At 36.1% G+C, this 26,433-nt stretch overlaps 1 protein-coding gene across 5 annotated transcripts in view; it reads left to right on the plus strand.

Moving 5' to 3' along the window:
• Positions 1-1,332: 1,332 nt before the first annotated feature.
• LOC120415830 (uncharacterized) overlaps positions 1,333-26,433 on the plus strand; it is a 99,133-nt gene continuing 74,032 nt past the window's right edge. For 4 of the 5 annotated variants that reach the window (XM_039577466.2, XM_039577460.2, XM_039577464.2 and 1 more), the window contains exons 1-3: positions 1,333-1,554; positions 9,282-9,931; positions 20,843-21,476. In XM_039577466.2, coding sequence (XP_039433400.1) covers positions 21,040-21,476 — 437 coding nt within the window. In that variant the 5' untranslated portion in view covers positions 1,333-1,554; positions 9,282-9,931; positions 20,843-21,039. Of the gene's footprint in view, positions 1,555-8,804; positions 9,216-9,281; positions 9,932-20,842; positions 21,477-26,433 lie in introns of those variants that run through there. The other variant, XM_039577461.2, reaches the window with a different exon arrangement.

Here is a 26,433-nt window from a genome sequence, read left to right on the forward strand (position 1 = left end):
AATATTTGAAAGATTTTGGATTTTTTTTTATCATTTTGTCCGATTAAACTTTAGCGTTTATAGGCTTTATCAATTAAATCAGAATGTAGAGAAGAATTCAAAGAATATTTTCTCCAAATAAAATATCAGCATTAGTTCAATTCTTGCAGAAATAAACGCAATTTTAAAATTAATAGCAAGATTTAGGATGCCATTCAAATACCCGAATGTATAGTTTTAATAAGAAATCTTGACATAGAGACCACCAAGAACTATGGTTTTCAAGGGCATCTTCTCGTTTTCAGTTTTTTTGATCGAATATGGCCGTTATAAATATGTTTTCAAAGTTTATGTCACCCCTTCAAAATCGGTTCGAAAAATCAGGGGGCAAAACTATATATTTTTTTCAAAAAACTTCAAAATTTAAATGGAATGCATAAAATGCATTTTAAAACTCTTTTTTTATTAAAATGTTTATACCAAGGCTTGTTATTTTTATAAATTTTTTTCGACTTTGGTCAGAGTTTAGGGACATAAAGTTCAAAAAATATTTGGTACGGCCTAATTTATAAAACTAGCAAAACAATGCCAAAGGGCCGTTGTGGGTTTGTAAACAAAGAGTGTATCCCTTTCATGCCAGATGTAAACATCCTCTAGCGTGAGCAGGACACACTCTTTGTTTACAAACCCACAACGGCCCTTTGGCATTGTTTTGCTTTTAAAGTCCAATGTGAAATAACTTATAAAATCACACGACTCTTGAAAAACTCCTTTTCATCCAAATTTTTTTAAAAATGTGAAGGAGCCTCTTTTTATAGAGCGAACGAAAATGAGCAGCTCCTAAAAAAGAGCGGGTTTGCCCACCTCTAGTCCGAGGTTATGTCACTGAAAAATCATGGTAAACAAACTGTTTTTTGTAATCGCAAAAAAAATAATAAAAATATAAGAAGCTTTGCAAAACATAATTTGTGTAGCATTCAACGACTAACCCAACTCTGCAAGCATCGTTGGATAAAATTTATGTAAAATGGAAAATAAATACAACTCGTGTGAAAAATTATCATTTGGTTAGCATTTTAATGCATTTATGTTATGATTGTCAAATTATCAATATTACTGTATGTAGATATAATAAAATAAATTGTTTAATAATTATAATATAATGTTATTATTAATTGATTTATACATATTTTTAAATTTTATCCATTTTTATCCATCCAAACACATTTCGCCTAGCATTCAGCACATTCGGCAGCACTGCACTCTGTTCTCTCATTTGTACTCTCTTTCTCTCATCGTCGCGTCCATTCATGCGTCTGGCTCACTCGCTCGTTGATTTCCTTCTTCGGGGCCGTTCAGTCTCTCGCTAGCACCAGCCCGAGCTGGTTGGAAGTTTCTCGTTTTGTCGTGGTCGTGTTGGCGCGTGGTACTGTGTGCTTTATGTATGTGTGTGTGTGGTGGCATGGCATACTGCACCGTGTAGTCGTCGCGGGTGATGTGATGTTTGAAGGAAGAGGAGAATAAAAGTTTGTGTACCGGAATCGAAAAACGGATAAAATTCTAACGTGTTGAAAGGTTGGTCTACTACGATTACCGTTAGTTTTAAGGTTAGAGAAACGGTACTGCACCAGAACAATAGAAAGGCGGTTCTGAGTCGGGCGTGTGAGTAGGTGTGATTGCGTACGTGTGTGTATGTGTGTTGATGTGTGCGAGTTGTGTTTTGATCTGGCAAAAGAATCTGTCTAGAAGAAAAAGAAGCCAAATTTTCACGCACTTTTCCTCGCTTCAAACCGGATGTGGACGCGTTGAATGATTCGCCCTGGTGTCGGAAAATTGGGTGGAAAATTTGGTGTCGGAATTTTCATTCTTCTACAGCTAGCAGCAGCAGTGTGTGAAAGCAGCAGGGAGGATGTCCAGATTTTCCTTCGCGAACGCACAAACCGACGACGGTCGAATCAAGAGAACGAAAGCGAGAAAGAGAACGTTGTTTGCTTGTGTGCGTGTGTGTATGAGAGATGAGTAGAACCGTTCGTGGATGAGAATTTGGATTGAAGCCGTCAATAATTTTCAAAGGAAATTTATCATCATTCTAGAATCTCGACTTTTTTAAATTAGGACCTATAAGGCCATTTAAACCATTCAAAAAAAGGACTGTCGCTCTCCCTTAAAAAAGCATAATTTTCTAAGAATATTGATTTGACCGTTTTGGCCCCCGCTACAGTGTGGTACTCACCTGTAATGCTATGCTATGCTATGTTGCTCTCCCTTCAAGAATATCTCAAAAATCAAAAAGTTGTTCAAACCAAAGCAAGTTGACTTTGATGCATCCAAAATGAAACCAAATTAAACCTAACCCTGTCGCAGTCCATCTTTTTGAAGAAACGTTACTCTATTCCATGGCCAGACCTACAGCGTTAAGTTAACCGCACATATGATTTCTTGATTTGGATTATATTTTTTTCAGTATTAAATATTACATTCCCTAGAACGATTGGTTTATCCTTTCGATTTATACATTATTATAGGAAATTTATTTGAATGTTTTCACCATTTAAACTGGCGATCCAGTGTACTTTCGTCTTGTTCAGTGAATGCATTCCAAGCAGTCAACACTCGGAGGGCGTTAAAAACCATTGATGGTCAGTATGCAATAAAGCAGGAGTCATACTACAATAAAACAAATTCAGTCCCTAAAAAGGCGAATAATAGCTTTCCGCTTTTTTGTGTTTTTTTGCCAGTCCGTTTTGTTCTATGTTCGATATTCTTTAGTTCTCTCTAGCTAAAATCGGTGGCTATAAGGCGAAGGCGGAAACGGTTGGAAAAGGATTTTTCGTCCTGCTAAAAAAGAGTGGTGAAATTTGTCGTTTTGTTTTGATGATTTATCAATGTTTTATAAAATGTACTTGTGTTTTACTATTTTAAATTTCAATTTCTTTAAAGTGTTTTCTAAAATTTGCGTTAACGGTTAAATCAAATAAATCCCTAAATTGAATAGAATGTTGATTGTGTTTCATGTGTATTTCCTGTAATATTAAGAAACGTCATCATGCCACTTTTGCTGAACTGTTCAAATAAATGTTAAGCTTGCGAACGAATGCAAATTGTTGGCCTCACAAGTCGCGATCAAAACTATAGGGTTCGCCGCGATAACAGGAGACCAGGAAGAGTGAAAGTTGTATACAGTTTATTAGTGGCGGTTAGTCCATACCACTGATTCTCGACGGGCTTGTTGAAGTTTACGAGATGTCGCGTTGGCAAATCTAAAGTAGCCAAAAGTGATTTGAATCTAAGGGAAACTTGAAGAAAAAAATAATAAAAACTAAAAATTTTACCAGATGGCATTCAAGTCAACGAGTCGGGAAAGTTGGACATTCACCAAAATCAGTCAGAAATTGGGTAAAAGTAGAGAATTTGTGATTTTTTGAAAATTCGGGAATTCCGAACATAGTTGTTGTTTGAAAAATATTGTCTAACTCTTGAATAATTTTGATTTTTGACTTAATTCAAATTAATTGTACTCAAATCGTTTATAAAATTTCAGGGTAATTTTTTTTTCAAATCTAAGAATGCAAAGGCTATTTGGAGCCTAACACTTCATAAGGGCACAAAACTTTTGTAAACAATAGTGTATCCCTTTCACTCAAATGACAGTTTGCATAAGGTGTGAGAGGGATACACTCTTGTTTTCAAAAGTTTTGAACCCTAATGAAATGGAAAGCACGATTCAACGGGGCACATCAACCAGAGCTTTTGTACCCAGATTTTTTTTTCATAAAATTATTTTTATTAGGTCCTTTTCGGTACAGGGACCTGGTAAGGACCGAGTCGGCTTTTGTAATTACATTGTTCTTAAAGCTAAGAGTAATTACAGAGCATATTGTGTGTGAATGTTAGTGGGAGGGGAGCCGATTACCCGCGGCCTAATCGTGCCCGGATTATTGTTACAGAAATTTTAGTATCTTAAAAACTACAGGAACTATCGATATAATTTTATATTCATCCCTAAGGCTACCAACTGTACGGATTTTAAGGAGGTATGGATATGGACTACACTGAAAAAATGATAGACGGTTAAAATTTTTTTGGTAATTTTTAATTTCACTTTTTGTCACTAAAACTTGATTCGCAAAAAAAAAAACACTATTTTTTTCTGATATGTTTTAGGGGACATAATATGCCAACTTTTCAGAAATTTCCAGAATGGGCAAAAAATCTTTGACCGAGTTATAAATTTTTGAATCAATACAATTTTTTCAAAAAATCGAAATATTGGTGGCGTTTTAACTTCATTTTTCGACGTAAAATATAATTTGCAATCAAAAAGTACTTCAGTGAAATTTTGATAATGTGCACCGTTTTCGAGTTATAGTTACTTTTAGGCAGGGTTGCGAATGAGCGAGCGCTCACGGAAAGCGTGCTCGCTCCAGCTGGAGCGTGAGTTTTTATCAGGTAGCTCGTGCTCTCTCACGCTCACCGGAGCGTTTTGCGCTCACGTGAGCTGGTGAGCCAAAGTAGGTAGTTGTTTTTCCCTGTTGAAGCATTTGCCTGTTTGAAACGAAGTTTCTAGAACTATCTCAGCACAGGCAGCAGGGTTGCGAATGAGCGAGCGCTCACGGAAGGCTTGCTCGCTCCAGCTGGAGCGTGAGTTTTTATCAGGTAGCTCGTGCTCGCTCACGCTCACCGGAGCGTTTTGCGCTCACGTGAGCTGGTGAGCCAAAGTAGGTAGTTGTTTTTTTCTGCCTGTTTGAAACGAAGTTTCCAGAACTATCCCAGCACAGGCAGCAAAAACAAATAAGAAAGTGGTCAAACAAACAAAAGTAAGCAATGAAATGGATTGGGTCAGCGAACGGAAATATACGTTCTATTTAAAATCGAGACATTTTTGAACAAGGAACAAGAAACTAAATTCATAATGTAAACCTTCATTGACGTGAAGAGATGCACTGTTTGTTCACAAATCAAATCCATATTGGACCATATTGTATTGCTGCTATGTACATTTTTTTTTGTCAATTTATGTATATTTTATTTTAAAATATTGACAATTTATGTAAATTTTTCATTAGGTTTGGTTGCGGAAGTGTTGAACAAAATCCTTTTGCTGGAAGAAGAGCCACCCTATACGTGGTGAAAAATATTGTCAATTTATTTGATTTGAGTCAAAAGGGTTATTTAAACCCTTAGCAATTTTGAGGCTTATATTTAAAAATAGAACTGTTTCTAAAATGTTACCCTTTTTTCTAAAATGTTTGCCAAATAAAGACAAACCTTTTAAAAATGATCCGCCGTTTCTAATCACTGAATCGCTGAAAGATTTAATAATCGGAAAAACTTTTTTTAATGGTAGCTTATTCTGACCCGCAATCTGGAAATGTAGTCAAAACACTGATTAGGTACATAAAACAGTTTAATGTTATATTTTAATCAACCAAGCATTTAACATTGAATCGAACTTACCAAAGCATTGATCTTCTTGAATCAATTAATTGTTTTGTAAGTTTTTCTAAGGTTTACAGGCCCTTTTATTTAGGCGTCTATACCCCTTCCCCGCACCTCTCTGCTACAATAAGGCCTTTAAATTCTGAAATATTAATAAATTTAATTGTATGCCTAAAAGATGATTTGCCCCTAGCGAATCAAACATTTTATTTAAAACATGGTTGATGAAAATAAGCTATTCCAATTCATTTATCATAACATTTGTTCACAAAGTCATAATTCCACAGCCCTACTGCACCTTAAGCAAAAAATCCATAAAGAATTGAAAAAAAAAACTTTTTCAAAAGCGTTAAATGATTAGCGACACGTCCAAAATGAGCGCTCCGTGAGCGAAATATGAGCGCGAGCGCGAGCGTGGAGCAAACGCGAGCTGAAAAAATCGGAGCAAACGTGAGCGCGGGCAAACGTGAGCTAGCTCGCGCAGCGCTCCTCCTCACGAATGAGCGAAAAGTGAGCGCTCACGAGCGCGTGAGCGCGTGAGGAACGCAACACTGACAGGCAGCAAAAACAAACAAGAAAGTGGTCAAACAAACAAAAGTAAGCAATGAAATGGACAAACCGAAATATACGTTCTATTTTAAATTCAGAATTATCCAAGGGACAGAATGATTCACTCTTGAGTGAGCTAACAAAGAGCTAACTCATTCTTAATGTAAAAATTCATTGACGCGAATCACTGATATGTACAAATAATTAATTGACAAATTGTGTTTATTTCAAGTTTTTAGAATCCGGACTCAAAGCGGTTTAAAAAAAACACAAAAAAGGAAAAAGCGGAAGTGTTTAAAATAATTGGGGGAAGAGGAGCCACCCTTTATGTGGTAAAACAAAACAATGGCAATTTATATTATTTCATTCAAATAGGTTATTTCAAACACTAGAAATTTGGAGTTTCTTTTTTGTGAAAAAAGAACTGTTTCAACAATTTACCCTATTTTCTAGAATAAGAAAGCGAAAGATTAACTTTATAAAAAATGATCAGCCGTTTCCAAGCACTGAACGATTCATTAAACGGAATGACTTTTTTAATGGTTGCTAATTCTGACCCGCACGCTGGAAAGGTAGTCAACAAACAGGTACATAAAACAGTTTAATGTTATATTTTAATCAACCAATCACATAACATTGAATCGAACTTACCACAGCATAAATCTTCTTGAATTTATACATTGTTTTGTAAGTTTTTATAAGGTTTTCAGTCATTTTTGTTTACGCGCTCATACCCTTCCCCCAGCAATTGTCTCTGCTTACCTTAACTATTGTTGAGGTAAGGCCGATTAATTCGAAAATATTTATATTTTTAACTCTGACTGTAGGTCTCCAATATGAGTTGACCCTTGCAAATCCAATTTATTATTTAAAAACATAGTTAACTATGAAAATAAGCTATTCCAATTAATATATAAAAAATGTTCCTAAGTGATGATTTCACTGACATGCTGCGCCTTAAGTAAAAAATCCAACTAGGGTTGAAAAACAAAAACTTTCTCAAAAATGAAAAAAATCGCGATTCGTTTCTCGATACTTCCAAAGTGAGCGCTCCGTGAGCGAAAAATGAGCACGAGCGCGAGCTTGGGGCAAACGCGAGCTGAAAAATTCGGAGCAAACGTGAGCGCGGGCAAACGTGAGCTAGCTCGCGCAGCGCTCCTCCTCACGAATGAGCGAAAAATGAGCGTTCACGAGCGCGTGAGGATCGCAACACTGCTTTTAGGTAACTTTTTTCAAAATAGTAGCAGTTATTATTTTTTTTTAAATTAGTGACCATGTTTACTCACTTTTGAAAAAAAAAAAAATTTGAAAAGCTGAGAAAATTTTCTATATTTTGCTTTTTTGAACTTTGTTGATACGACCCTTAGTTGCTGAGATATTGCCATGCAAAGATTTAAAAACAGGAAAATTGATGTTTTCTAAGTCTCACCCAAACAACCCACCATTTTCTTATGTCGATATCTCAGCAACTAATGGTTCGTTTTACAGGGTTAAAATATGAAACATTTGTTCCGATCTTTTCGAAAACAATATTTTCAAAAATTTTAAATCAGGACTAACATTTCAAAAAGGCGTAATATTGAATGTTGAAACAATTGCACTAATTTTTAAAAATGAATAACTGCAACTATTTTGAAAAAAAGTTACCTAAAAGTAGTTATAACTTGCAAACAGTGCTTTTTATCAGAATTTCACTAAAGTACTTTTTGATTGCAAATTTGATTTTACATCGAAAATTTCTGGAAATTTCTCAAAAGTTGGCATTTGATGTCCTCTAAAACATATAAAAAATAGTTTTTTTTTTGCAAATCAAGATTTTGTGACAAAAAGTGAAATTAAAAATCACCATTTTGTTTTACCGTGTATCATTTTTTTTTCAGTGTAGCTCATATCCATAAGTGCTATTGAGTGCCGATGCACGTCTGCCTACAACTTTGCCGAAGACACCAAATCGATCAAAAATTCCTTCAAAAGATACAGATTTTTGAATTTTCACACATCATTTTTGTATGGACAGCTGCCAAATTTGTATGGAAAATTATATGAACGAACTAATGATGCAAAATGGCTTCTTTGGGCATACCAAAGGCACATAAAAAGTTTTAGCCGGTTTTAAAAAATACAAAAAAATCGAATGACCGAAATCTCAGTGTATTGCTCTATTATCAAAAGTTATTTAAAAACTGATATAATAGCAAGACATTTACGAAATTATCTTGGAAATAACCGTTTGGTACGGTATGTCCACGCATCCTACCTCTCTGTTGATCCGTTCACATAATCGTCTCTGCGGTAAACACAACGTAGTAGGACTGGCCGCTTAAATCTTCGGGGAATCTCGGATGTAAGAATGAAAATTTAGAAATTAGGATCTCCTGTACATAACTTTATACAAATCTGATGTGTATCTTTTGTTTGACCATCAGGGTGGTCCGAGTCCGAGATAAATTTGTTTGTGTGGTTCAATTAACCAAAGACTGGACTACCCTAAGAAGACTTCGGATAATGAAGTCTATTTATATTTTATATATTTTTGAATAACTTTGCTTAGTTACTGTTTTGTAGTTTTTCATCAAGGGTGTCAACTCTACCTCAAATTAAAATCCAACAAGAGAAGTAACAAGTTGTGATCCCACTTTTAATTTTCTCTTTCGCGGGAGACTCCTCTCGCGCTCGTGCGAGAGAATCCTCTAATGTTTTGGGAGGAAAACCCCGTCTGTCGCTCACTCATTTCCCGCTTGCTGTGTTCAAGACCTCATCCACACCACACATATTCTAAATTAGGAAGAATGTAGGTGAAATATTTGAGATTTTCGGCTGCGGCCCCATGCCACGGCTCCCTCCTCCCTCTTTCCATCATCCAGTGAATTTCAGCTGTGCGTGTATGCGTGCGCCTTCTCCGACTCTCGGGCGCGTTTGCGTTCAACTCCTGAACTCCGGCCCCGACGACGACTGCTGTGTGTGGCGGCTGAGTGTAGTGTGTGGTATTTTTCGGTCAAGAGCTCAAGAGTCCTCGTCGGTTCGTGTGGCAGATTCCATGCCCCTCTGGTTCTCGGATTCCCCGTGGAAGCTTCTTGGTTCGGAGTAGATTCTAGCGCGAGGTGTTGTTCGATTTCGCGGAGTGGTGCCTCCTCAATATGGGACCGATTCGGGGACTTTGAAGCAGGTCATTCCGGGACTGGGATGACCCCCGCCCTAGCCTGAAGAGAGAGAAAAAGTGTGTGTTGTGGAAAATCTTGTGGAAAATTGTGCGTTTTTTTTCAGAGTTTGTCAAGGAAAATCTTCTAAAGTATCTTAATTTTCTCAACTTTCAGGTTGTCCAGCGATCCCAGGACTTGACCGGACCTCGGAACAAGTGCCACGGATGATGGAAGAACCTGCCACAAAAGCAGCAACAGCAACAACAACTCGGTCAGCCCCAGCAGTCGGTCGTTGGCTGGGTGGAGGACGATTTTCCAAAGTGGGAAAATCGACAAGATTGTAGCGACGACGACGACGGCGACCAGAAATTCGAGAGCGCGAGAAGGCCGGAGCAATCCGGGAGAACGAATCCGCCGAAATTAATGCGATCGAGCGAGTGAAACTGAGGGGCAAAGAGAGCAAGTGTCGATTTGTTTCAGTGTGTGAGAGTGAGCGAGTGTGGGAATAAGAACGGGTGGAAACAAAAGAGGAAAAAGAGTCAACACAAAAATTAGCAGGGTGTGTGTGACGAGTGAGGAAATTTAGAGGAAAACGAATATCGCCGAAAGAGCAAAAAGAAAGAAAGAAGGATTACAGAAAAGGAAGAAACGAAGATAGAAGAAGGAAAAAATCAGCAACAAAACAAGTGCAAAATCGACCGAAAAGGTCAAATTTTTGTGGATTACTTTTCGTGTTTTTCTTTTCCCAAATCTTCACACTGGTTGGTGTTGTGTTGGTAGATTCCACCGATTACGTACGGGATGCTGCTGGAGGTGTAACCGAGGTAAGAATCGCTCCCATTTGGTTTGTATTTGTGCGAATTGTTGTTACCCGATTTGTACAACAAGTCGAACGAAATGAAGCAAAAAAAAAAAAAAAAGTAGTAGGTAATGAAACATCTGCTTCACACACGATTACGACCACGACGAGATTCTTTTCGGAAAAAAAAGTTTTGCCCTGGTCTGGGCCTGGCTGTCTGGTTTGCATGATTTATGGGTTCGGGATGGATGGATGGAATGAGCGAGAGTAGCAGCAATTTTCTGCACAGATGAAAGAATATCGAAATGAGTGTGTTTTTTTTCTGCTGCTTCATGCGATGCGTGTATGTTTGGAGATTAATCGTAAGTTGGGTCAACAAACAGTCCCCCCTGCCCCTCGAGTTATGGTAGTTTAATCACACCGTCGCTTGCAACAAAGAATCTAGTCGGAGGAGTCGATGGTTGTTTAGTCTAGTTGGGGGATGGAAAATAAATCTAATGGATTGGGTAGGACAAATAAGCTAGACATGTGATAGCTTGCGATCTTCATATCGTGATCGGCAGGCCAGTAACGAAATTATGGATAGTTATTTATAATAAAAAAAATTCAATTTGACTAATTTAAAACCTACAAATGCACACCTACCGGGCATTTTTGATGGCCAAGGTAAAAAACCCCTGACATAAATCTACGACGTATAACTCAAAAATCGTTTATCCAAAACTGAATGAGCATTAAGCAGAAATGTTTTGAAAATTGCATTTTTTTTTACATGAGTAAATATGCCTAATTTAGTCAGTCTACTATCTTCGACCAACGGCTAGTTTGTTGTTCTCTTAAAGCTCAAAAAATGGTTTGGTTATCAATTTACCAAAATTTTATAGTTAAGTATAAAAACAGTAATTAGAAAAAAAAATCTATTTTTTTAGCTTTCAAAATTTAACCCTCTATTGACATTTTTTTCGAAAATGATTATTTTTCCTATGTTCAGGAGGTCATTTTGCGCAACTTTACTTCTATTGTTTTATGTTTTTCTTGTTTTATTTATAATATTTTAATTTTCATTTATATTATTTAGTTTATGTTTGTTTTTGGTAGTACTTGGCCTATTCTATCACCTATCATTACATTTTGCCTATCGTGATTTTTCATCTTCTAATTGTCACTTTTTCAAATTTTTGCTTGTTTTCACGTTTTCTGCTATAAAATGGCACCATTATCATTTATTGTTTGTTTATTGTAAAAAATATCATTTGACTACTTGTGGTCTATATGATTCGGCTTATAAAAACTAGCGACGACACCGACACATATACATTAAAACTGACTAGAATACCAGAGTCGAGCACGTTGTTGAAACATGGAAGTGGAAATGTTAGGACGATAGAGTTGAGAAAAAACATTAAAACGACTACACATAAATCGAATCGGCTCATGTTGTCCATAGTTGGTGTTGCGACGTGCGAGCTGCAGGTATGGACGTTGGCGGAGCGGCCTTTCGGGAGCGTAAACTTGGATCTGCGCTAGGATCCAGGGACTGTCGATTTCGCCAGCCAGCACTTTGGCAACGAACGATGCTTGTGAGATGTGCCGCCTTTTTTCAAGTGTGTCCAACCGCAGGATTCGGCAACGTTCCTCGTACGGACTCCAACCAGCAGGATTGTGCGCACGGCGAAGGGCAAGTCGAGTAAATTTTCTTTGGACTGATTCGATCTTGGCTGTCCAAGTGCTTTGGTATGGACACCAGACAACAGAGCAGAACTCGAGGATGGATCTTACCAGCGCGCAGTACAGGGAGCGCAGACATGCAACATCCCGGAAGTCCTCAGCGATCCTGAAGATGAATCCCAGCTGACGGTTGGCTCTGGACACGATGTCATGGCGATGGCTGGTGAAACTGAGTTTGCAGTCCAGAGTAACTCCAAGATCTCGTACTTGGGTCACCCGCGCCAGTGTGCTTCCCGCGATGGCGTAGTCAAAGATCACAGGCTTCAGTTTTCGATGGAAAGAGATGGCGTTGCATTTGTCAATGCTGATCGTCAGGAAGTTACGCAAGCACCACTCGTTGAAACGATCCAGCTGTCTCTGCAGAGTTGAACAGTCCAAAACGCTCCTTACAACTGTGAATATTTTCACGTCATCTGCGTAGAACAGCCGACATCCTCCGGCTAGCAGCAGTGCCAATTCATTGACGAACAGGATAAACAGTAGGGGCCCTAAGTTACTGCCTTGGGGAACGCCAGACAGACTGGTGAATATGTCCGATTCAGAGTTCCCAATCCTGACACGCATAACCCGGTCAGTGAGGTAGGACTTCAACCAGCGAATGAGATTAGCAGAAACTCCAAGTACTTCCAGTCGTTTCAGAAGAACTCCGTGGTCGACTCGATCGAAAGCAGCCTTGAGGTCTGTATACACAGCGTCGACTTGCGCTCCGGCATCCCATTTTTTTAAGTTGTAAAAAAAATGTGTAGAAGCATAGTCTGGGACACTACAAAAATTTTGCATACTTTTTAAGTAAATTTTAGCAAATGTTAGTAAAAAACACAGCCAAAGTCGACCCCTAAAAATAAAAATTAAATTTAAATATTTTGAAATATTTTTTAGAGAATTAATCTTTAACATTGAAAATCGGACCAATAGTTTCCGAGATAACGTCAGTTAAAAATTACAGGCTATAATTAGGAAACATTTCAAAAAACTCATTTACATCGATTTGAATTCTTTGTGAAGCTGTATTTCAGAAACTGATTGCCCGATTTTCAAAGTTCTACAGAAAAAATCATAAGACATTTTCTCAGCTTTTAATTTTTCTTTCGGTTGGCCTTTTCTTTCAAGAAGTATTAAAAAAACAACAGAAATAAATCGAAAATAAACACCCAAAAGCTTACATCTTAAAAACGATACATTTTACCAAAAATAAAATAAATTAAAAAAATTAGAGCGCTTTTTGATTGCAAATTTGATTTTTCTTTCAAAAACGTTACTTAATCCACCTTAAGGTGCTTGGTGCCTTCCTCTCATTTAAAGAGTGTTTCTAACCCTCCTAAAGTGTCCACATGGTTTATGGACAACTTTTTAAGTATTTATTTAAATCCAGTTTCAACTGTTCAACATTTTGAACTGTTATCACTTAGATACATCATATTAGAATGAAACGTTTCAATTCTTTAATTTTTAGATTTAAAAAAATATTTTACCAAAAATTTGATCGTTTTACGAATTTTTTTTTTACTTAGATGATGAATAGTAAACTTTCATGGTATCACTATATTTTGTATGGACAATTTTTTTTAACAATTGTTTATCAGTTTTTAAGTTCTTTTAAGTATTTATTTCACAATAAAATATGTTGTTGCAGCAATTCGTAATTTTTTCCATACTAAAAATCCATATGGTACACTTAATTGCCCCACCTGAACATGATTTTTTTTAAAGTTCTCAACAAAAATAACCAAAAGTTAAATCATGCTTTATAATAGGTGCAAATCATTAGTAGGGACACTTCTGATCTAGGAAAAATACCAGTTTGATAAAATGAGCCTTAAAACGAACCCAAAGCCTTATGTTGTACATTCCAAATATTATAAGAAAACAAAGGATTTGAAAAAAACTTCATTAAATCTTATGCCCAGTGCCATATACGTCGTTTTGGAAGTTGTGTGGTAGTAGAATCAGCTAATTGCATTGCTAGCAACAACTCCTCATACTGGAAATAATCAAAACTGTAAAAATCACGGTTGTACGAGCGATTGTTCCTCTTGCCCCATATGGTCGTCTTGCCCCACCTTCCCCTACTACTTTTTTTTTGCTGTACGGTTTGTCCACGCATCCTTCATCCCTTGTAGATTCTGTGAAATGTGATCCGTTTACAGAATCCTCTCTACGGTTAATGCAACGCAGTATGCCTGACCGCATAAATGACGGTATAGAGCAATTCCAGCTCAAATCAGGTTTTTTTTCTGGTACTTTTGTACCCGACCCTCTCCGATTTCAATGAGACTTTGTAGACATGTTATCCTAGGCCTATATAAGCAATTTTTGTGTATATGGAGCCAATAGTACTCGAAAATAACATTTGAGAAGGGCGTAAGTGTTTTAAATATTTTTTTTTATTCGTAAATTAAATGTTGCTGTATCTCAAAGCCATTGCGTCGTATCAAAAAGTGGTCAAAGACAAACTTGTACGAAATAGAACGGGCTTTCTGAAAAAAATACACTGAAACAAAAATACACGCCACATTTATGAGATTTTTTGATTTTTAAGTCTAAAACTTAAATTTAAAGGTGATGTCACGATTTTTTTTCGTTCAAAATTTTTGAGGAAGTAGCCTAAAATTTTACCAAAAGACTGACGAAAAATGCTTTTTGATTTATATCGTTTTTATATTTACGTAAGCAAATTTACTGTCCTGGTTTCTACCGCACTGAAAAAAAAATTCTATTTTCAGTTATTAGCAATGCAATTAAGCTTATATCTGTAAGTCCCCAATCGAAATGCTGTCAAAGGCAAACTTATGAGAAATTGGACGAGCTTTCCGGTAAAAATATTTACGAGACTAAAAAACCAAGTCTGTCAAACCACAAAAAACCAGTTTTTTCAACATTTTTATTTTTAAAATCGCTGTATCTTCCCAAGGACTGGACATAGGACAATGGTCAATATGGAGACTTTTATGTAAAATTGTCTGAAGAATCGATCCCCACCACTCAGGGTGACCACTCAAATCCCATTTTCAAATTCCCGACTTTTTCCAGACTTTTCCAGAATGCTCAAATAATACGCATTTCTTATCTAAAGAATGATTTCAAACAAAAAACTTTCTATAAGAAAAGTCAAGATAAACCACAAAAAAAATAATTTAAAAATAATCCAAATATAGACATTTTTTGTAAATACACAAACTAAACAACAATTTAAAAAAAACTTCAAAAATGGAATTTAGGGGAACTATACCCTTTCTCGGCCTATTTCTATTATCGGCCTATCAGCACTTTGATCATGAATTGCAGCTTAAGTAAAGTGTTTTTGACTGTTCCAAAGTAATAAATAGCTCAAATAAAAGTGAGCAAGCCTCTCTTCATTGTTCAAACATCTGAAAATGTTGATTTAATAGCGGAAACCGGCAAAAGTGATGAGAATTGGTCGAAAGGCTTAGTGCGATTAAAATGGGTATATTTCCCCTAATTATTATGATTCAGAGTAGAAACACAAACAACTAGTCTTTGAAAAAATATCGAAAGTACAACAATACTTATAAATTCCTTGTATTTTTTTAAATTGGCAAAAGTATAGTTTTTGATACTTCGTTTCATCTGGAAATGACAAAAGGTCAAAGATAACTGAACTTAAAATTTCGTTCCTATTTTGTTTAAACTTCATCATCATTTGAAATCAGAGAATGATTTAAACATAATTGCTTATATTATTTATTCAAAGGATTTAGAAAAATGTCAAGGAATTTATAAAAAAATGTTTTTGCCATGTTACCTTTTTAATTTTTTAATTTTTGATATATATTTTTTCAATTTTAATTTATCTAGTGGTCAGTATTTAACTGTTTTTTTTTTCAATGAACATTCAGTTTGATATGATTTTATGTTTCAAGCAAAATGTTTGAAGAGACAATTTTTTTAACAGTTTCGCAATAACTCCAACTTTTTTGGATTATTTTTTTTTGCAATTTCAAAATTTGCTTGATTTTTTAAAAATGTAAAAAAGGTTTTTAAATTTTGGTCTTTTATTTAAACAATTAAAAATATTTACCAAAAAAACCATTGCCAAACTCAAGTTGGAATCTGTTTTCAAATATTCAATCTATGTGACAAAATGAAATAGAATCATAACTCTAAGCTGGCCATTAGGCTCTATTTTTATATTAGTTTATCATTAACTTAAAATTAATAGAGATCATATGATTCATGAAAAATATTATGAAGATCTGTGTCGAAGACTCCAATACTAATTAAGATTTTGAATGTTTTAAACAGCTTTTCCATACTCAAATATTAATTACAAAATTATTCAAGAGTTAAAAATATATTTTCAGGCAAGTATGCTTAGAATTCCCGACCTTTCCCGACTTTTTGACAAAAAAATTATAAATTCCCGACTTTTTCCCGATTTTTTGCGGATTTTGACGAATTCCCGACTTTTTCCCGACTTTCCCGATTTCCCGACTTGAGTGGCCACCCTGCCACTACTGGTTTTAAAAATTTTGACGTTTAGACCACTTTTCAAAAAAACAGTTTTAGTAAATGATTTTTGTATTTTTTTAGGAGAGACATACCATCCTGCATTTTTCGTCAGGCTTTTAGTAACATTTTAGGCTATTTCCTCAAAAATTTTGAACGAAAAAAAATCGTTACATCACCTTTAAATTTAAGTTTTAGACTTAAAAATCAAAAAAATCTCATTGATGTGGCGTGTATTTTTGTTTCAGTGTATTTTTTCAGAAAGGCCGTCCAATTTCCTACAAGTTTGTCTTTGACCACTTTTTGATACGACGCCACGGCTTCGAGATACAGTAATTTTTAAATTACAAAATACAAAAATATTTAAATACCTTACGCCCTTCTCAAATGTTATTTTCGAGTACTATTGGCTCCATATACATAAAAATGGCTTATATAGGCCTAGGATAACATGTCTACAAAGTTTCATTGAAATCGGAGAGGGTCGGGTATAAAAGTACCAGAAAAATTACCGATTTGAGCTGGAATTGCTCTATAACGTCTTGGAGATACTCGAATGTACTACAATAATTAGTGCAGTCCAGAATCGATTATCCGAAGCCTCGATTTTTTCGAAGTTTGATTAGCCGTTTGTTAGAATATTCGAATAGTTGAATCATGAAAAAATGTTTTTTATTTTCTTACTTCTAACATCAAATTCCACCCCGTTTAAGTCAAAATTGATTCGTTTATTTTTCTGAACGTTTAATTACCGAATTAATTTGGTCGCGTCTTAGATTTAAAATTTCCAAATTACTTTAGAGCATTTTCAAGATGCAGGCCAAGGATTGATACCTAAGAGCATGCAATGGCACTGACCTTGTTGCGTGCTCTTCGGTTGACGTCCACGTAAGGAACATCCTGGAAGGAGCGTAACTAACTACATCCGTAGTTCTGTTAGATCATCCGAATTATCTTGATCAGAACAGTATAGCTCTGGTTCCTTGCGAGTGTCCTATTTTCTTACCTCCACGTTGGCTTGGTTTAGTCATCATGATGACAAGGTGTAACCTAGCTGGTGGCCTGTGGAAACGGATCGTAAACCTTTGACCACCGCGGGTCAGAGTCGAGACGGCTAAAAGAAAGGGGCGCAACAATGTGGGAAAGGGAAGTAATTTGTGATTGTAGACGGTATTGTTTCGATTCGCAGTATGTTGAGTCAACTGCTGTGGATGTACCTGAAGCATCGCACAACGGGGTTTCTCTTCTTTTCATTCTCAGCTACCACCTATCTCCTATTTTTATTTTGCTCTACTGATTCTCACTTCTTCATTCATTCTTCTATATTAATCATTTGATTTTGATTTTAGTAACTTTTGATTCTCTTATCTCTCAAAGCTTTTCCACTCTTTTTTACCAATTGATACTGCTGTAACAAACTTTGTTTTTTTCCTTAAAAATATACTTTTCCTTAATGTACTAGTAAGATCAAGTCTATTTATCATTCGCCTAATCTTTTTTGATTTTATTGCGAATTTATTTATTTGAATAATTCTTTATCTGTCCTTTAAATTATCATTACTATAATCTTAGCTTGTTTTGTATCTCTTTTTATCAACTATTGTCTAATTTTACATCTAATACATCTAGCTTCTAATTTTTATTCTTTCAAATACGATCATCATTCTCTTACAATTTATTCTTGATTTTTATAAAATAAATTCTATTTTACTGTCTATTGTTTTCAATCTTCACCCTTTTTTCAAACAAGTAAGAATTGAGCCCTTACTCAATTTATGGAATAGTTAAAGGATTAACACAAATATTACTATTGTATTTTTGGTAAACTTTTATAACATGCTTAGGACCAAAAATTGTAACAAAACACCGCGACAAAAGAAATAGCAACATATAAACACGACTCAACACTAGGAAAGATTTCAGGAGAAAACAATACACAGTAAATAACAATAAGTTTTTGAATTCAAACTAAAAATAAACCAGTTTTTGCTTTAATGAAAGTTGATAGGCACACAATGAATGGTTAGGCGCTTATACTTACATCAAACCCTACTTAATGTACCACCCCCGGCCGAGTTAAAATGCGTAACCGGAAAAGAAGGTGTGCATGCCTGGCACGAACACTCAAAGCGTGTTCTAGCGTGTTGCTCGTACTGACTCAGAGCAAGGGTGAGATGTAGGTGTAAGGGCAGTGCGTGTTCGTCGGGAACCTAGTGCATAAGATCGGTCAAGGCCCGTTCTTACACTGAAAATTGCGAATTGCGAAATTACTTTAGAGCATTTTCAAGATCATCTTTGAGTTGAACGACTTTTGACAGTTAACCCTCTAACGCCCAGAGCTGTTTGCTTATCGTAAAAATAGTAAATGGCTTAATTTTGGTACAATAATGCAGGAAATACTTTACTTTGACCCACAAACATCGAATTGAGGCAAAAAAGTAGAATTTGAAGTGGTGCACCAGAGCACCATCAGGAAGATGAGCAACTTTTTTTTTAAACCACAAAATCTCGTTTTCTTCAAATCTATTGGTTCATTTGTTTGAAAACGCTTCGAAATGTGTTAAAAACTACTTATTCTTTGCTGTAAAACCATATTTCTGAAGTATTAACTACAAATTCTAAAATCTCTGCATTTTCAGGTTTCTTTGATTGGCTCATTCAAAACCCACAAACAACCATTTTCATGAAAAATGAGGAAAATAATAAAACTATCGGTCTAATAACAATGTTTTGTCTTGTTTATGAATAGTCAAAACGTTTATAAACTTTTGTTTTGATAAAAATAAAATTTTTCTGTAATTTAGAAAAAAGTGCTCCTGAATATTTAGTTGCTCATATGCCTAGGTAGTGCTCTGGTGCACCAAATGAAAAAGGTTGAAAAACACTTAAAACCGGTCCAAACTCACAATGTTATTCACAGGGGTTCTTGTCCAAGGTTCAAATGATAGCAAAACATTTTTTGTTTCATAAAATTTTGTGTTTGGTATTTTTTACGGGCTTTCGAAAACAGGTCTTATTTATTTCCCTAAAATTGGCCCATTTTTGTTTACATTTCACACTGTAACTTTGCTTGTGCTTAACCAAATTTGATGAAATTTGGGGAGATGTTAGTATACATTCTACATAAACACCTGCAACTTAAAGCATCATGAAAAGTTGTGTCAGTTCCGAGATATTTGAGTTCAAAGTTTTGGTGCTCTGGAGTAACCATGGGCGTGAGAGGGTTAAGATGTAGAGCTTTGGCAACAAAGTTGTAGAGCAGCAACATTTCCAGCACTTTTCCCAAAGACTCGAAAACACTATCTCTTCATTGAACTGCCGTTTTTAGACCATTACCATATACAGGAGAATTCTTAATAATAACAAAACATTGAACTTTGTCGAAGACACCAAAGCCATTGGAGCTCTTTTGAGGAGAGTTATAGCTAGATTTTCTGATATTTAAGCTTATTTTTGGACAAAACTCTGTTTAACAGGCTTCAAGTATTCTTTTAATATAGTTATGTTTTTGAAACTACTTTTGAGCAAATTAGCTTTTTTTGCGGGTTTTCTTGAAATAATTGATTTGTGTGTAGCCGGACTGTAGCGTGGCTCACGGATATATGAAAAAGACAAAAGTGTTCAATTTCGAACGCCTCGACCGGAATTTTGTAGCAATATGGCCCCAGAACATAACCTGAAATTTTGAGCGTATTTAGTTAAGGTTTAGTACTTCCACCATTGACCTGAAGTTAGTATGGAACTTCTAAAAATTTACTATGCCGTATGATTTTTTTCAGAATAGAGGTTTCTTATAGGTTTTGATCCGGGGAACAACTTTGTAGAACATCGCAAAGCGCTAGTAATTGATCCCGAAAAGATACAGGATATTTTTTGGAGTACGGAAACAAAATTAAACTTTCTCTAAAAATTTGTCTGTATCTTTCTGGGATTAATTCCTAGCGCTTTGCGATGTTCTACAAAGTTGTTCCCCGGATCAAAACCTATAAGAAACCTCTATTCTGAAAAAAATCATACGGCATAGGAAAACTTTCTCGAAGAAGAGTTAAAAAGTTGAAAATAAATAAATTAAATTTATTGAAATTTCTTTATAACTTCAGATTAAGAGTGGAACAACTAAACATTAACAAAATGCGCTCAAAATTTCAGGCTAGCTTCTGCGGTTATAATGCTACAAAATTTCGGTCGAGGCGTTCGAAATTGAACACTTTTGTCTTTTTCATATATCCGTGAGCCACGCTAAGCCGGAGGGATTGATTTTTTCAAATTTATTGTTTTCATTTAATCACATCATCAAACGTAATAATTATTGCTGGACTTGTCTGCATAAACATGTATAAATTTCTTTGAAGTAAAGATAACCAGAATGTCCGCAACTGAACAGTTGCTTAACCTTAAGTTCCTAGGATATCAAACCGCTCATTCAAAATGTGGTAAGCCAACTCTTCAGCGGGGGACTTTCACTGCACACATTTTATTTCGTAACGCCAATCCATACGCACGGGGTCAAACATATTTAATACGCGGCAGTTCATTGTTCATAACGCGAATAAAACTGAATGAAATGTTTGCAATCCAAACAGGGCGCTTCAACCCCCCTTCCTCACCACCAATAAAAAAATAACATGTCTATTTATTAATACGCTTGTTTCTATTTGTCTTGTCTGTAACCGGAGAAAGCACCACCTTTTAGCTGATTACAATCGAATAAAGCAAATATTTTCGTTTCCTCTATTTGCAGGCCACAAACAACAACAAAAGGCAACAGCTGCGCTGCGCGCTGCGAACAACCACACAGAAACAATTGTAGCACCTTCCCGATGAGGTGTTGCTGTCGAAGAAGACGACGAAGAAGAATCTAGACCCGCGCGCGTTGATAACGCGCCTATCGCGATTGAATTAGAATAGTAACGCACACACGCACACACTCACGCAGAAATGTCCAGCTGGGCGCAACGGATGCACCGGCGGGCGGCGACCCTCGGCAGCGTGGTCACGTCGTGTGGCCACCCGGGCTCGCCGTACCCGCACCGGCTCGAGAAGGTCAAGTTTGGCGTGCCGCTGGACGAGGTGTGCAAGAACGACATTCCGGGCCCGCTGTTGGTGCTGATCCTGAAGCTCAACAAGGAGGCCCCCTCCCGGAAGGACGTGTTCCGGGCGCCGGGCCACCAGGGCGCCATGAAGAAGCTGATCCACTTTCTGCAGCAGGGCCGGCTCGTCAACGTGGACAACTACTCGGTGTACACGATCGCGTCGGTGCTGAAAAAGTTCCTGCGGAAGATCCCGGGCGGGGTGTTTGGCCGGGACGGCGAGACGGAGCTGTTCCAGATCGTGGACATTGGCGAGGAGGAGGTGCAGCAGGAGAAGATGCACAAGTGAGTAGCTTAAGCTGTAGCTCATTGAGAGATAAGCCGAGTCGAGCTTTTATGAATGGGTACGGCGCGTGAAACGTGACGGGACTTACGGCGAGGTTTTTTTTTGTGGGATTCTGATAATGGCTCGTGCTTTTATTTCGGGAGGGGGCCTGCACGCAAGCAACTGATTAGGTGACCTGAATTTTCGTAACGTTAGTCGTTACGACGGCTACAAAGTGTCTAGTCGTGGCTGCGCTTTCCGCGTAGTAGAACGCGATGTCGTAATAAATAGAGGACACCTCCTCAAGTTACACAATCAACAGTCGCTTACAAGCAAACTGGTTGTGTTGCTTGTTTGTGCTGCATCGAAGGAGGGAACTTCCCACGTGCACGACGACCCGACGCGGTCACTTCCGATAGTTATCGGAGGTGAAACTAGTTTTTGGGGCACCTTTGACGAGTGTTCCCCCCTCGATTGATGGAACTCTACGCTAGTATCAACACTTAACCCCGTTTTGTTATACGAATGCAGCAGGGGGCTTGCGTGATGGGATGGATGAATTTTGACGTGAGACATGCAAGCCCGTATGCAGAGGCAACCGTTTTGTTACGTTTTTTGATGGAGTGATTTGGTTGATCTTTCTTGGCTGGGTTGTGGTACAAAATAAGTATTCTGAAATAAAAATCATGGAGTCCGATCATCAAAATTATTCTCACTGAGCCATGTCATCATAAGCCAGAGCGTTCGGTTCGGTGTGTCCACGCATTCTTCCTTCCTTGTAGATTCTGTGAAATTTTACCCGTTTGCAGAGTCCTCTTTGCGGGAAACACAACGCCCCGACAACCTGATTCACAAACGAACGAACGCAACACAAAGTCACTCACACAGTCATTTGGCTCGCACGTTTGACATTCCAGAGCAATTCTCTGAGATTTCGGTCATTCGTTTTTTTGTATTTTTTAATCCGGCTGAAACTTGTTTGGTGACTTCGGTATGCCCAAAGAAGCCATTTTGCATCATTAGTTCGTTCATATAATTTTCCATACAAATTTGGCAGCTGTCCAATACAAAAATGATATGTAAAAATTCAAAAATCTGTATCTTTTGAAGGAATTTTTTGATCGATTTGGTGTCTAGGGCAAAGTTGTAGGTATGGATATGGACTACACTGAAAAAAAATGACGGTAAATTTTTTTGGTGATTTTTAATTTCACTTTTTGTCACTAACACTTGTTTTGCAAAAAAACACTATTTTTATATTTTTTATTTTTGATATGTTTTAGAGGACATCAAATTTCAACTTTTCAGAAATTTCCAGAGTGGGCAAAAAATCTTTGACCGAATTATGATATTTTGAATCCATACAGATTTTTTCAAAAAATTGTGTTTGATCAGATTAGATTAGATTAGATTAGATACAGATTTTTTCAAAAAATCGAAATATTGGTCGCAAAAATTTTTCAACTTCATTTTTAAGTACATTAGTGAATTTTTTATAAAGTGCACCGTTGTCAAGTTATAGTCATTTTTAGGTAACTTTTTTGAAAATAGTCGCAGTTTTTCATTTTTTTAAATTAGTGCCCATGTTTGCCAACCCTTGAAAAATTTTTTTTTTGAAAAGCTGAGAAAACTCTCTATATTTTGCTTTATCGAACTTTGTTGATACGACCCTTAGATGCTGAGATATTACCATGCAAAGGTGAAAAAACAGGAAAATTGATGTTTTCTATGTCTCACCCCAACAACCCACCATTTTCTAATGTCGATATCTCAGCAACAAATGGTTCGATTCGAGTACATTAGTGAATTTTTTATAAAGTGCACCGTTGTCAAGTTATAGTCATTTTTAGGTAACTTTTTTGAAAATAGTCGCAGTTTTTCATTTTTTTAAATTAGTGCCCATGTTTGCCAACCCTTGAAAATTTTTTTTTTGAAAAGCTGAGAAAACTCTCTATATTTTGCTTTATCGAACTTTGTTGATACGACCCTTAGATGCTGAGATATTACCATGCAAAGGTGAAAAAACAGGAAAATTGATGTTTTCCATGTCTCACCCCAACAACCCACCATTTTCTAATGTCGATATCTCAGCAACAAATGGTTCGATTCGAGTACATTAGTGAATTTTTTATAAAGTGCACCGTTGTCAAGTTATAGTCATTTTTAGGTAACTTTTTTGAAAATAGTCGCAGTTTTTCATTTTTTTAAATTAGTGCCCATGTTTGCCAACCCTTGAAAATTTTTTTTTTGAAAAGCTGAGAAAACTCTCTATATTTTGCTTTATCGAACTTTGTTGATACGACCCTTAGATGCTGAGATATTACCATGCAAAGGTGAAAAAACAGGAAAATTGATGTTTTCTATGTCTCACCCCAACAACCCACCATTTTCTAATGTCGATATCTCAGCAACAAATGGTTCGATTTACAATTTTTAAATTTGAAACATTCGTGAAATTTTTAAATTTTTTCGAAAAAAATATTTTCAAAAATTTAAAATCAAGACGGTCTAAACATCCAATATCTCAGCAACTAAGGGTCGTATCAACAAAGTCCGAATAAGCAAAATATTGATAATTTTCTCAGCTTTTCAAAAATAATTTTGTCAAAATTGGGCAAACATTGGCACTACTTTAAAAAAATCCATAACCTCATGTTTTAGTGACAAAAAGTGAAATCAAAAATCACATTTTTTTTTACTGTGTATCATGTTTTTCAGTGTAGTCCATATCCATACCTACAACTTTGCCGAAGACACCAAATCGATCTGAAAATTCCTTCAAAAGATACAGAATTTTGAATTTTCATATATCGTTTTTGTATGGACAGCTGCCAAGCTTGTATGGAAAATTATATGAACGAACTAATGATGCAAAATGGCTTCTTTGGGCATACCAAAGGCACCAAAAAAGTTTCAACAGGATTAAAAAATACAGTGCGTGGCCGAATGGTTACGCTGTCCACTTTGTATGCGGATGATTCTGGGTTCGATTCCCGTCTGCTGCAACCTTCCATCGGATGAGGAAGTAAAATGTCGGTCCCGGCCTTGGTTGTTAGGCTGTTAAGTTATTCAAGGTGTAGGAGTCGTCTCCATTCCATAAGTACAAACAACACACCAAACCAAGCCTACTCCGGTGGAATCGCTGGCGGCGGTTGGACTCGCAATCCAAAGGTCGTCAGTTCAAACACTGGGGTGGAAGGTTCCTTGGAGTAAAAAGAGGTTTGGGTGCTCTCCCCATTCAAGCCTTCGGACTCCTAGGTTCGAGCAGAAACTTGCAATAGAGTCCACAAAAGACCCGGGGGTCGTTAATGTGGATGGTTTGACTTTTGAAAAAATACAAAAATTAAAATTAATAAATAAAATCCATTGAAATTCCTGAAATTATTGAAACAAAAATTCCAGATATATGATTTTTTGCGAAAATCATTAAAAGACACATTTTTTGGACAACCCTATTTCGGATACGACCACCCTAGTTTTCGAACAAAAAAAAATGTACAGGTCTTGTATTTTTTGCTAAGGAACTCCCATGTCAAGTTTGAGCCAAATCGAACCACTTTTGATCTGAATTTGGCTGGTATGACGTGGAAACGCTGTATTTAAAAAAAAGTTAATGAACTTTATTTTAACGAAAAAGTAATGTCTAAAAACCCTATTTTCTATTTAATTTTTTGATATTTTTAGGAAGCCAAAAAAGGCAAATTTTGAATTACAAAGGAGTATGAACATGGTCCATTGAGCCACGTTTGATAAACACTTTAAAAAACCAATAAAAAAAGGTTCGAAAAGATTTTTTTTTTTGAGTAAAATAAGTGTAAAAATTTCTGTCATTAGAATTCACCATTTTTGAGGGTTTGAGGGTAATTTTTGTTAAACATGTATAGTTTTGATTTTTGAAATCGGGCCCATTTCTGAATTATATTTTTTCAAATATCGGTGAAATTTTTTAGAATTTTTATTTTTGGAATCATTCAAATAGTTGCTAAGAATTGAAAACGAGGAAAATGACATTTTTAAGTGATGTTTTCCAAAAAGCCAAATTTTTCCAACTGACTGACTTAAAAATGAAATCTTTGTGAAGTTATCCATACTTTACAACAACAATAGTTTCATAATCAAGCCTAACGTTTCAAAAGTGCTAAAAACAGATTTTCAAACCAACCATATTATCACCTACAAGTTTGCTGAAAACTCTATGTTGATCGTAAATCCCTAGATTTTCAAATATTTACATACCATTTTTTAGGGATACACAGTAAAACGTTTTGTGGATTAGAAAGGTGTAATTTTGAAAAGTTGAATATTACCTCTTTTATGATGTAACTTTATCTCAAATTAGACTGAAAAAGTGACATTACACATGAAAAGTGGCAAAATTACAAAATTTTAACGGTAAAATTACACATTTTTCTTACTTAAAAGATGTACCTCTTCCCAGATATAATGTTACCATGATTTTTTTTTTACTGTGTAGCTACAAGAATTGTGTGCAGACTTGAATGGCCTAACCAATGATGCAGCATGCTGTTTTGTTGATTACCTCGGTTATCGGTTTCAATCGGCATCAAAAGTTTTGATATTTTAGGTGGATACACAGTAAAAAAATCATGGTAATATTACATCTGGGAAGGGGTACATCTTTTATGTCAGAAAAAATGTAATCTTACCTCTGAAAATCTGCAGTATTACCACTTTTCTGGTGTAATGTCAATTTTACAGTCTAAATTGAGGTAAAATTACATCACAAAAGGGGTGATATTCAACCATCTAAAATTACACCTTATATTACATATTTACATATTTTCACATTTTTTGCGGTGTTCCAGACCTTTTTCTTATAAGAATACAGAAAAAAATCTGCACTAAAGTTGCATGCAAAAACATGTACAAAACCACGTAACTATAATTGAAACAGTTATTATAAAATGTGTATTGAATTTTAATTTTGGTTTCAAACCGTGGGAAAGATTGACATTT

The sequence above is a fragment of the Culex pipiens genome, chromosome 2 (genome assembly GCF_016801865.2).
Source record: "Culex pipiens pallens isolate TS chromosome 2, TS_CPP_V2, whole genome shotgun sequence".
Taxonomy (NCBI): Eukaryota; Metazoa; Arthropoda; class Insecta; order Diptera; family Culicidae; genus Culex; species Culex pipiens.